This window comes from Camelus dromedarius, chromosome 20 (assembly GCF_036321535.1).
Source record: "Camelus dromedarius isolate mCamDro1 chromosome 20, mCamDro1.pat, whole genome shotgun sequence".
Lineage (NCBI taxonomy): Eukaryota > Metazoa > Chordata > Mammalia > Artiodactyla > Camelidae > Camelus > Camelus dromedarius.
The window spans coordinates 57,424-70,747 of record NC_087455.1 but is presented as its reverse complement, the minus strand read 5'-3'; the positions used below and the strand labels follow the sequence as shown (position 1 = coordinate 70,747).

The 13,324-nt window shown below is 48.4% G+C and overlaps 1 protein-coding gene across 1 annotated transcript; it reads right to left on the bottom strand.

Annotated features, from left to right (window-relative positions):
• Positions 1–471: 471 nt before the first annotated feature.
• On the bottom strand, positions 472–11,882 carry LOC105104972 (zinc finger protein 252). The gene is made up of 4 exons (XM_064476667.1): positions 9,250–11,882; positions 8,730–8,856; positions 7,918–8,031; positions 472–2,501 (listed from the first exon to the last, which is right to left on the bottom strand). Exons 1-4 carry the CDS (start codon positions 9,367–9,369, stop codon positions 472–474), a joined length of 2,391 nt encoding a protein of 796 aa, XP_064332737.1. The 5' UTR covers positions 9,370–11,882.
• Between the last annotated feature and the right edge of the window lie 1,442 nt (positions 11,883–13,324).

Genomic DNA, 13,324 nt, shown 5'->3' with positions numbered 1-13,324 from the left:
GAGAGAAGAAAGACCAGGCCAAAGGGGGCATCGAACTGAGCAGGAAGGTCTGGGGCTTAAAGACAGGGTCAGAGCAAGAGTATTTACTGTGTTTGTCGGGGCCACTCACACAGAGGTGTGTTACCTTGGAACTTTTACCACATAATCTGGCAGCCTCCCTTCAGTTAGCAGTGCACTGGGAGGTAGCTACAGGCCTGAAGGTTGAATGTCCAGGCTGAACGTCGTAAAGTGACAGCCTTCTCATCAGTATGACTCTCCCGCTGTGCAACAGTGAAGAACTGATCAAACAAAGCAGTCCCTCCCCACTGTGGCCTTTACGGTGGTGCTGCATGAAAGCGTCTCTGCACCAGAGGTCCCCACAGCCAACAGCGTCTGGGCTTGCTAGCCTCTCTGAAGCTTGTGAATTTTCTCTTGACCAATGAGAGTTATTCCCTGACTGAAAGTCTCCCCACTTTGGTCACACGCATAAGGTCACTCTCCACTGTGCGTTCTTTGATGTCGCATGAGGTGGGAGCGCTGTCGGAAGGATTTCTGACACTCAGTGCATTCATAGGGCTTCTCTCCAGTGTGAATCCTCCTGTGTTGAATAAGGGACAGGCGGACACTGAACGATTTCTTACACTCGTTGCACACGTAGGGTTTCTCTCCAGTGTGACTCCTCTGATGCCGAATAAACTGAGAGCGCTGGCTGAAGGCCTTGCCACAGTCCCTGCACTCGTACGGCTTCTCCCCAGTGTGAGTCCTGTGATGGTGCACCAGGGAAGAGCGAACGTTGAAGGCCTTCCCGCAGTCGCCGCACTCGTAGGGCTTCTCCCCAGTGTGGATTCTCTGATGGCAGATGAGGTGTGCGCTCTGGCTGAAGGCCTTCCCACAGTCGCTGCAAGTGTAGGGCTTCTCCCCGTTGTGCGTCCGCTCGTGCTTGGTCAGGGTAGATACCTGTCCGAAGGCTTTCCCGCACACATCACACGCGTAGGGCTTCTCCCCGTTGTGCGTCCGCTCGTGCTTCGTCAGGGTAGACACCTGTCCGAAGGCTTTCCCGCACTCGCTACACTCGTAAGGCTTCTCCCCAGTGTGACTCCTCTGATGCCGGTTCAGGTGTGAGCCCTGGCTGAAGGCCTTGCCGCACCGGTGGCACTCATAGGGCCTCTCCCCGTTGTGCACTCTCTGGTGCTGGACGAGAGAGGAGAGTGCGCTGAACACCCTGTCACACTCATTACACCCGTAGGGTCTCTCGCCACTGTGTGTCCTCTGATGGTGAACGAGGTTAAAACTCTGGCTGAAGGCCTTCCCACACTCCTTACACTCAAAGGGTCTCTCTCCAGTGTGGATTCGCTGATGCCGAATAAGATGTCCCCTTTGACTGAACGTTTTCCCACACTCATCACACCCATAAGGTTTTTCTCCAGTGTGAATTCTCTGATGAACAATGAGGGTTCGGTTCAGGCTGAAGGACTTTCCACACTCGTTACATTCATAGGGCTTTTCTCCTGTGTGCACTCTCTGATGCTGAATGAGAGATAATCGTGCACTGAAGGCTTTGCCACACTCAGCACAGTCATACGGTTTCTCTCCAGAGTGGGTTCTCCGATGCTGCGTGAGGTGCGACTGTCTACTGAAGGCTTTCCCACACTCCTCACACGTGTAGGGCTTCTCCCCACTGTGGGTCCTCTGATGACGAGTCAGGTGAGAGCTGTGACCAAAGGCCTTTCCACACTGCCTGCACTCATGAGGCTTCTCCACTGTGTGAACTCTCAGATGCTGACCGTCAGGCGAGTGTGCACTGAAAGCCTTCACATACTCACTAAACTCGTAGGGCCATTCTCCAGTGCGAGGGTCCCAGTCCTGAGCAACGCAGGGAGGAGCAGGGAAGGCTTCACTGTGTTCCTCACACGTGCGGGACTTCTCTGCACTGTGAGCCCTCTGATGCTCTGTGAGGGCTCTGCTCTGACTGACAGCTTCTCCACACTCAGCACACTTTTCAAAGGGTTTTTCTGGACAGTGAATCCTCTGGTTCTCAATGAAAAGTGAACTCTGCCTGGGCATTTTCACAAACCCGGGTGCCTGGCACGCTCTTTCTCCTACATGGAAACGCTGGAGGTTTGTGAGGTCCTCACTCGGCTGGGCGTTCTCTGCATGTGACACATCCTGGCGGAGACTCTCCCCTGAAGAGAGTCTGCGGTGTCTGACGGGGTTTGCATCTGCAGAGCAGTTCACCTCAGTGGGGCTGCCGTTCGGGCCTCCCTCCCCTGTGGGGGTTTGCATTCGTGTCACTGTCACTGGCCTGAGACTGCTCTTCTGGGGGGGGCCCTTCCCAAGGCCCTCCACTGCAAATGTTCCCCAGCAATTCTTTAGCTTTCTCTCACTTCTACTCATCTCCTCTAAATCATATTCCTTGGAAGCAGTCCTTACGTGTTCTTCTGATTCTGTTCTCTGAGATTCTATTTCCTCAGAAATTTCCTGCTTTGGAGTCAACTCCCTTTTATCCATCCTAGACTCATAACCTGAAAGAATGGGAAGAAAATGAATTACTCATGTTTTACTATGGGAGATAATTTGAACGTAAATAGGAACATTTATACGAAACAATTCTCTCCTAGGAGGATTTGGGTTCTTAGGATGCAAAAAGAAAAAACGACCTCACTGGGAAGAGGAAAGAGAAGGTGAGCAGAGAGAAGCGTGCTGTCAGCGCAGTGAGAGCTGGTGTGGGAGTGAAGGAGGGAGGGAAGGAGGCCCACGGTCAGAGGCCCCCACCTGCAGGTGGGCTCACCAGGCACAGGCCGAGCAGGGGTGTGGGGCAGACTGAGGGAGAGGGGCTCCCAGAAAGGAGGAGCATAAGGAAGGTGAAGGGAGTGGAGGCCTGGAAGGTCACCAGCTCTGCTGACCTCACTGCCGCACACTCTGGAAACACGGTATCTCCCTGGCTTACACACAACAGGCATTCAAACACCTGCTGAGAAATAAATGAATCATAAATGACTTAACGAATGAAGGGTATACAGAATAATGAGTAACAGGAAAAACAATTTCATCTGGACAACTGGTCTCACAGACAAAAATGACAGAAAATAGAGAAAAACAGAAATAAATAAGCAGCCCACCCTTCAAACAGAAGGTGCAGCACAAGGCAAAACAGCCAGATGTGTGCAGCAGCCCACACCATACGCTTCCAATGAGCAGAAGTGCCGGGACATTTGTGACAGCTGTGATACACCTGGATTCTGAGACCCAACGAAAGGAAACTGACCCTAAACAAAACAAAACACTCCTTGCACTCATACAGCTTCTCCCGGGTGTAAGTCCTGTGATGGTGCACCAGTGGGGAGCGAACGCTTAAGGCCTTCCCACAGTCGCCACACTTGCAGGGCTTTAGAAGTGGAAGACAGCAGACAAAGGACATCTTTAATGTACTGAAGAATGTAACTGTCAACCGAGAATTCCATGTCCAGCAAAAATATTCTTCAAAACCAAAAGCTGGGAAACTCCGTGTTGATGACAGCGTAATGAACCCCACGGATGCATGTCTCAGCGAAGCGAGCAGAGCTGGCAGGAAGTACTAAAACAAAACCAAACAAACACCCAGCCTAGACTAACAACCGTTTACTGTCTTTGGAAATTGTCCTAAGGGCAAACAGCCAATGGAGAAACGCTTATCCAAGAAACTCTACCAAAACTTGGTAAGAAGAGCAAGCGTGTGTGAAACCTGAACCGTGACCAGCTGCACCCCCACTCACTCAGCTCAGCACGACAGATACTCCCTCCAGTTAGATGGGACAAGAAGGGGCTTCCTCTCCCCTCAGCTCCCAGCAAAGCTTACCACATCTCACCAGGAGGTTAGACCACCAGCGCTCATCATCCCCTCCACATCCCAGGTGAAGCTCCTGGAGAAATGTGGCTGAGAGGGCAGGAGACCCCTTCCTCCTCCCACCCTCCTGGAGTCAGGTCAGACCTCCAAGACTGACTTTTGGGAACACTGCTGTCCAGTCCAGCTGGATTGGACTGCTGGCCTATGCACACCCTGGGGTGTTCTCAAACTGGCCTTATCACTTAGGGTGAGGGTTTTACAGGGCTCTGTGCCAGAAATGGGATGAGGATGAGATATACATTAGTCTAAATCTCAGTGTCACAGACAGAAAAGTCTCAAATGCGACAAAAACAGCACAAAGGAGGTAGGTGAGAGTAGAGACGTGCTGGAGCAAGGAAGTGACAGCAGACGGTAACTTACATGCACAGGAACAAAGGAAGATAAACGGCAAATAAGACCGTAGAAACTGTATACATATGTGCTTGCTTTCATTTCTTCTTTCAGTTTCCATGGTAGACACAGAATTCTATAAAGTAACAATTACAAACATGTGTTGTTGTATTTGTAACACACACAGGTGTACAACAGCAGCATAGAAAGGGAGAAGAGGAAACAGCTCTACAGGAATACCCGTTCTGCAGTCACTGGAATTGTCTGTATGAACCACAAGGACATGTGGGTAAGTTAAGAGCAACTGCTAGGAAGTGACAGTGTGAGGTGGGGCCACGTAACCGGACTCTGACTACTTCAAGGAGTGAAACTGCCCTTCCACCCTTTCTTCTCTCATGGCCTGCCATTAAACCTGGAGCTGAGTGTTTGGACAGGTTGCTCCAGAAGGTGGCTGAGAAACAAGACAAACAAACCGGCCTCCAAACGAACATGTCAAAGTGAGAACCCACCAAACAGGGACCCAGTTACCTGGGAGGGAGACAAACTTCTATCTGGTTGAGACAATGCATCTGGGGTCTGTGAAAGACCATCACCCAACACAGAGAACGAACATTTCTGTGAGGCAAGAGTTAGGGTGATGTTTTATTCATATCATCACACTTCTCTACACAGATCAGTTCTGTTGTGCTGTTAAATTGATACATATTACTGCACAAAAGTAAATTATTTTTAAACACACATCCCGTAGCTTCCTACTCTCCTGGGATAAGAATCAAATCCAACTCCACCTGATGTGGCCCTGTTACTTCCCCTTAAACACCCGTGTCTCTGTTCAGGCCTCTCCCCACTGCACACCGTGGACCCAGAGAGCGGACATCTCCCAGGAGACGAACTACTGCTCCATCCAGGTAGGGAGGTAGGACAGGACAGAAAAGGAAGTGACCAGGGGACAGTGTTTAACAGACTGTGTATCTCACAGGTGAGGCACCGCATGTGGAGAAGCTGCAGAGGACCCCAAAAGTACGTGTAACTGGTTCTCTTTCATCAGGGAAAGTCCAGGTGAGAGAGACAGAGGCCACGTTACAAACTGTTTACAGCACTTTGTTACCCTACCTCCCCCACATACACAAATGCTCCCACTGTATGCATCCAAAATTTAATTCTATTTTTATATACAAGCATTGAGCAACTGGAAATTGGAATTAACAAAAATACCATGTGCAAAAACACCAAAAATTATGAAATACTTAAGGATAAATCTGACAAAAGAGGTAAAATGCCTGTACACAAAAAAACTATAAAATATTACTGAGAAACCAAGACATAAATAAATGGAGATATACATCTTGTTCATGGGTCAGAAAACTCAATATATGTCAGGTTCCCCTAAATTGATCTATGGATTCAATGCAATCTCAACAAAAATACTAGCAGGACTTTTTACAGATATCAATAGCTGATTTTAAAATTCATATGAAAATACAAAGGACCTAAAAGCCAAAACAACTCTGAAAAGGAAGAACAAAAATCAGAGGACTAACACTACCTGATTTCCAGGCTTTTAGTAAAGCATTCACAATCAGAACAGTGTGTGGAGTGAAGACTGACAACAGATCAAGGGGAGACTCAAGTGCCCCCAAATCAATCCATACACACACGGACTCTCATTTTTGACAAAGGTGCAAAGGCAATGCAAGTGGAGAAAGGACAGTCTTTTCAACAAATGGCTGGAATAACTGGAGACCCATTGGTAAGAAAGTAAACTTGGATCATACCTCACAACCAAAACTAATTCAATGTGAATCAAGACTGAAATGCAATATGTACACATTTTAAATTATAAAATTTTCTTCTCAAAGAGGGAAATCTTTTGGGTTAGACAAAGATTTCGCAGCTATGACACCAAAAGCACAATCCATAAAAGAACAAACTGATAAACTGGACTTTACCACAATTTAAAACTTCTACTCTTCAAAACATGCTGAAGAAAATTATAAAAAACAAAAACAAAAACATGGCACAGAGTGGAAGAAAAACCCATGCAAAGCATCTATCTGACAGAGGACTTATAAAGAGAACATCCTGTAATCAGAAAGAAACTTTTAAAATCAACAGTAAGACAAAAACTCAATTTAAAAATAGGCGAAGATCTGAACAGACATTCAGACCAATGAAGAAATCCAGAAGGAAAACAAGCACATGAAAGGATGCTCAGCTTCTTTAATCATTACGGAAATTAAACACAAAACCACAATGAGATACCACTGCACATCCATCACAGTGGCTAAAATTAAAAAGACTGACCACACCAAGTGTTGGTGAGGAACTGGAGGAAACGGACCCTCAACCATTGCTGGTGGGAATGTAAAATGGTACAATTACCTTGGAAAACAGTTTGGCAGTTTCCTAAAAGTTTAAATAAACAGTTGCTATGTAACCCAGCCATTCCATTCCTAGGTATTTACCTAAGAGAAAAGGAAATGTATGGTCATATGAAGGTTTGTACAAAAATGTTTATGGCAGCTTTATTTGTATGAATCAAAAATTGAAAACAATCCAAATGTCCACTAACAGAGAATGGATACACAAATTAGATATCCATAAAAGAGAATACCAATCAGGAATAAGAAGAAATGAATTATTGATACACAACATGAATGGATTTCGAAATAACTATGTGAATCAAAAAAAGCCAAAGAAGAATACATGTGCTATGATGACAACTATAAAAAAACTCTAGAAAATGTAATCTATAATGACAGAAAGGAGATCAATAATTGCTTCAGAACAGAGGTGGGAAAGGGTGAGGGGGATTACAAAGAGACATGAGGGAACTTTTCTGGGGTAATGAATGTTGGTTCTCTCTATGGGAGTGGATGGTTTCACAGGCGCATACATATTCAACATGTTACCAAATTGTATGTTTTAATATGCACAGCATGTTATATGCTAATTATATCCTAAAAACTCTATTTTTAGAAAGAACAAAAAGGGTGTGAGGTTTGGAACCTGTCTGCCAGGGATACTACCCAGCTCTGTCCCTGGCCAGCTGTGTGACCTTGGGCTAGCAACTGAACCTCTCTGTGCCTGTGTCCTGAGCACTGACTCTGCATGGATATTGGAGGTTGTGTAAGTTCACTGTGCCAACACAGTGCTGGGAATGCACTGAGCACAACCAGCCAGGCAATGTTAGCTGCCATGGCAGCACAGAGCAGGGAACTCTGCCCTGCTTACTGTTTACACGCCCAAATCCTTCGCTACACAGGAAGAAGCCCTAATTCATATGTTTCCCCAAAGCCCAGAGTCAGCCTGGGAACTCTGAATGAATGGCAGGAGTGAGAGTTTGGGCAGAAGGGCAAGTCTCCTGGTGGCGTCTCTAAGCAGCCAAGGCAGAGCTCGCCAGCAAGGCCTGAAGAGGGGGTGACATGGAAGTGACTGGGAGGCGGCTCCGCGCAGGGAGGCAGCTGCCAGAGAAAGACGCCTGAGCTGTTTTCAGGAACTGAAAGAGCACTTTCTAGGGTAAAAGGTAAATACAAACCCATTTACGGGCACAGAATAGGGGCCATGAACAGCAGGAAAAGAGAAAAGGAGAGACAGACGGTGGAGAAGAAGGAAAGCAAAATGCCAGCAAAGACAAGACTCGTCTGGAGCTCACGGGAAGCACCTGGTGAGGGGCAGCACCTGCCAGCAGGGCAGGAGAGCCTGGCGTATTCCTGCAGACTCACCTTGACTCCTGTGTCTCCAGACCCAGCTCCCCTCAAATCTTGGTGAGTGTGGGGCCCATGGCTCTTCCCCCTGCTCCAGCCTGGAGATGACATCTGGTTTGGAACCTTGAAGTCCTGCTCCAGAGAAAAGAAAAGGAAGCAGGACTGACAATTCACCCAGGTCCAGGGCAAGACGGCCCCAAGGGCAGCGCCTGTGGGCTGTCATGAGCTCCCATGCCATCTGCTCTCCAAAACAGGGAGACAGACAGAGGTCTGTGTTCCAGCTGAAGAAAAGTCAAACCCAGCTCTCCGGGAGGCCATGGATAAGGGACCTAGCTGGGGCCTGAACATACCATGTAGAAGATTCATGGTAGAGGAGGAGCTGATACCCAGCAGAAGGCCTAAGTATGAGCCAGGTTTAAGGTAGGGCTTTGAAGCCAAATGGACCCAAATCCTAAATCCTCCCTGGGAGCCTATGTGAACTTAATACAGTGATGGTGTCTGTCAGCCTCACGTTCACCTATGAACTGTGTACCCTATCACCAACCTCAAAGATGTATGAAGATTAATTAAGGAGATATGCAAATACTTGGTGTTCAATGAATAACATTCTCCTTCCATATGTCCTACAAAGAAATTGGGGGAGTCCCTGGCACTGCCTGTCCCCTCCTCTGCGCAGACCAGGACTATTCGGGACCAGGGTGAAAAACACCCCATGTCTGGGCAGAGAGGATGAGAAATACTAAATAGCTTTGAGGTCAGCCCTCGTCCCAGTCCCCAGGGCCATTCATGGAGCAGGAAGCCCAGAGCTGAGCTCCAGGGAGAAGCCTCACCCAGCGAGACCAGGTTCCTGTAGGTTTCCAGCATCACATCCCTGTACAGGCCTTTCTGAGCAGGGCCCAGATGGCCCCACTCCTCCCGGGAGAGAAGCACAGCCACATCCTCGAAAGAAACCAAGACCTGGAACGACAAGAGCTTGTTGCAACCCCAGGGTCAGGCCCAGGGAGGGCCTGGGGGCAGAAGGCACCAGGGTCAGGATGGGCACCGCCACCCCCCCCCACCCCCAAAGCACATGTACTAGATTGTCTTCCCCACAAGAGTGGGCTCTGAGGCAGGCATCACTTTGACTTGTTTTCTTGCCCACTCCCCGCCCTCACTGTACCCAGTTCAGGGGCTGGGACAACACAGGGTGCAGCACACTTCAGGGACTTGAACCCAAGGGCTGAGGACACTGGGGGTGAATACAGGGCATCATCCACCCTCTGAGACCAGCACCTCAGAGGGAACCATGAAGAGACTGCAGCCACGAAAGGCCTGGGGCCTCACAGAGGTGTCTCTATGAGGACCACTCACCTGGGGTCCACCAGGAAGGAGCTGCCTGACGGCCATCATGGGGTCTCTGAGCTTGTCCAGAGGAAGGCAGAGCTGCAGGGGGAACAGTGTGATGGAGCTTGACCTGCTTTCTCTCCCCATGGCAACTCTGAAACATCTGCGCCAGTACCTCAAGAGGTCTGTGGCAGCAGAGACCTAGTTTGGGGTTACCTGAAATCCCCAGGAAGGGCACGTGGACCAAGTACCCAGTGGCCTGAGACTGTATGTTCCCTTGCCTGCCACGAGGCCTCCCTAGCAGCCAGTGGTGCTGGGATGAAAGCCAGGTCCCTAGTAGTGCACTTGGCTGGGGGAGACAATGTGCTGCATCTCAGGCCCACCTAGAAAGTCCTGGGCGGTGGGCAAGCAGCTGAGATCGAGCAGAACAGGCTCCTACTCTAAGGCAAAGCACAAGCCAGTACGGAGGCTGACGGAGGTAAGGCTTGTGTCAGGTGACGTTAAGGAACAGAAATGAGGGCAGCAAGTGGTGGTAGGAGATATTTTACAAAAGACAGCCAGGAAAGGTACCTCTGATAAAGTAACATCAGAACAGAGATCTGGATGGAGTGAGGGCAGGCACTGTGTAGCTATCAGGGAGATATACCCCAGGTGGGGGTTGCACAAGTGCAGAGGCTGTGAGGTGCAAGCCCACTTGATGTGCTTGAGGAAGGGCAAGGAGGCCAGAGGGGCTGAGGCAGAGTAGGCAAGGGCGAGAGAGAAGAGGGTGGGTGCCTTGTAGAATACAGGACTGGGCTTTTACTCATTGAATGAGCTGGGAGGCATCTGGAAGGTCTCTGCAGAGAGATGTGACCTGACCTGTGGCTTCTCCAGCTCAGCTGCTGCTCTGAAAATAGACTAGGGGTTAGGCGGCAGGGTGGAAGGCCCCAGCAACAATACAGCCAGACACAATAGTGTTCTGGACCAGATGGCAGCAGAAGGTGGTAAGTGGTCAGATTCTAGATGCATTTCAGAGGAACAGTCAATAGGATTTGCTTACAAATTAACGTGGGATGAGACACCAAGATGTTTGGCCCAAATAACTGAGATGATGAAACTTCCAACTACCTAGAAAGATAAGACTGTAGCAGTACATTTGAAGGATAAAAATTAAAAGTTGTTTTGCACATGTCAAGTTTAAGATAACTAATAGACATACATGTAGAGAATTAGGGCATTTGGATACACATGCCCAAATTTCAAGAGAGAGGTTGAAGCTGGCTGGGTATACACTGGAAACTTTCAGTATACACATGACATTTAGAAAACCACAGATCTGGTTACATTTTAAGCTGACAGGTGTCACAGGGTGTCACCCCCAGGAAACCCTTCCAAACTGGCTTCTGATATACAGCCAGCCTCTACCCTGGGAGACCCCCTCCATGCAAACAGACTCCTTAGTTCAGTAGAAACGTGCCCTTTTTCCTTGATCCAGCTACTCTGGCGTTAGGTGACCACAAGGCCTAGTCTGGTCAACAAGATGTTAAGCAAAATTTGCCAAGAGGCTTTCAGGTAAGGCTTTTCCTACCTGATGAAAAAAAGGAAAGGAGAAACACTTCTGTTTAGAATGACCATGAAGGAAAACCCAAGAGAACCTGAGACACAACGCAGAACAAACCTGTCTGCCCGACCTTCATCACGCAAACCTCTGTTGGACAGGTTAACTGAGTGAACCCAAGCCTATTAATGCCTAGTTCATTTCTCCTGGGCCTTCCCTGAGCCTCCACCTCAGGCCACTTGGGCCAGGGGTAACCTCCTGGTCCTCAGCCAGAGTTTGCCTTAGACAGGCCCCTGGCGCTCATGCCCTTTGTGACTCACAAGTGGTCCCTCCGAACGCGCTCTGCCTTCACTTTCAACCTCAATTGGGAGGCACATAACGCCGCTGTTAGAAGCATGCGTTCTGGACTCCAACAGGACTGAGTTCCAATCCTGGGTACACCGCGTACTAATGCAAGGGTGCCGGGTAAGTGACCGCGCTCCTCACCGACCATAAAACAAGAACAGAAACACTTACCTTTACTGACTATTTAGAGTTAAAACAAAAAAGTGTATAAAGCGCCTCGCACAGTGTTCGCAAAGCACAAACAGAAAACACTAAGTAATCGTAACTATCATCGTCAAGGAAATGTGAACTGAGCGCCTGCTGAACAAATGAACGAAGGAACGCTGGGGTTGTTCTCGCCTGCCTTTCCCTCTCCCGCCGGCAGCCACTGCCCCTTCACCGCACAGCCCTCGCGACCTCATCCTTTCACTGAACCTACTCCTGATGAGCGAAAAGTACTCTCCCTCTTCCGAGAAAAAAACCACTCGGTTCATCCCCTGACCGCGCCCAAGTTTCTCCTCCTCCGTGAGGCCTGGCTCGCCCCCACGCCGCCCTGCCTCAGCGCAGGGGTAGCCTGGACTCCCACTTCGGCGCGGGCTTCCGCCTCGCCCGCCCCTCAATCCACACGGACTGGCGCTCGCTCGGACCCTCTCCGCCCCGAGCTACCCGGCTCGCCGCAGGGCCGCGCAGGCACCTCCACGCCAGACCCCGGGCCAGCGATCCCTCAGCTCCGCCGGGAAAAGAATGGCGCGCAACACAGCCCTCCGGGGAGAGCGGAGCCACCAGACCGGAAACGCGGGCTAGGAACTTCCTCCCCACCTCCAGCGCACCGGCCAATCGGATCCTAGGGTTCTGTCGGGTCGCATCCAGAGGACTGTAGGCTACTGGACCACCGGCCTCGCGAGAACGTCAGAGGTGCGTCAGAGAGACAGGAAGTGACGTAGGTCGAAGCGCGGGTCCACCTGAAGAAGCGGAAAGGATCGGAAAGGGAAACAAGGAATGTACGGTGACATCTTTTGTCTTATTCCCGATTAAAATAAAAGATCGTTGTTTTCAGGGTAATGGTAGTAACAAAGTGTTGAGTCTCTATCGCGTGTATAAGTGGACAGTGACGTCACGGGGGGAGGACTTGGGAGCGCTGGTTGTAAGGTACCTGAGCTGCCTATGAAGCGGTGTCGTGTAATTTGAAGGTGACTTAAGTTAATTCTAAATATATATTGCAAGCTCTAAGGCAACCACTACCATTTTTGCTAAAGCATAATCGATATGCTAAGTAGGATAAAAAATCTGACCAGATAAAACGCTCAATTGAACCAGAGAAGGAAGAAAAAGATGGGAAGATTTTTAAAAAGTAACAAGTGCAATGAATAAAAAACAGTAACAAACATGGTATAGACTAACCCAACCATATTAATACTCGCTTTAAAAGTAAATGTTAGATACACAAGTTAAAAGACATTGTCAAAGCAGGTAAATAAGACCGAACTTTATGTCGTGTATCAGAAACCCACTTTAAATATGAAGACACAGATTAAGGAGAAAGGCATGCCGTGCTAACACTAATCGAAAGGAAGCTGGAGTATCGTTATTGATTTCAGACAAAGCTGACTCCAGAGACAGTAAATTATAAGGGAAAGAAAGGGGTATTAAGTATGGTAGATGGATCAAGTCTCCAAGAAAGCATAACGATCCTTGTGTGTATGCAGCTAACAGCAGCATCAAAATGCATGGACAAAACTGATAGAATCGCAAGGAGAAACAGATGAGCTCACTCACAGCTGGAGGCCCCACACCCCACATCAGTAGCTCAGCAGGCGGGAAGTCTAGGGTACAGTTGAACTGAACAGAACCACCATTCAATTGGATCTAATTGGCATTTATAGAATGCCTCATCCAACAGCAGAACCCACATTCTTTTTTTAACTTTTATAAAAAATTTATCTTTTTTTAATTTTACTTTTTATTGTAGTGTAGTTGATTTACAATGTTAGTTTCGGGTGTACAGCAAAACAATTCAGTTATACATATACATATCTATATATATTTTTTAGATTCCTTTCCATTGTATGTTATTACAAGAAATTGAGTATCGTTCCCTGTGCTATACAGTAGGTCCTTGTTGTGTATTTTATACATAGTAATTTGTATCTGTAAATCCCACTCCTAATTTATTCCTTCCCCGCCCTTTCCCCTTTGGTAACCAGAGTTTGTTTTCTATATCCGTGAGTGTATTTTTGGTTT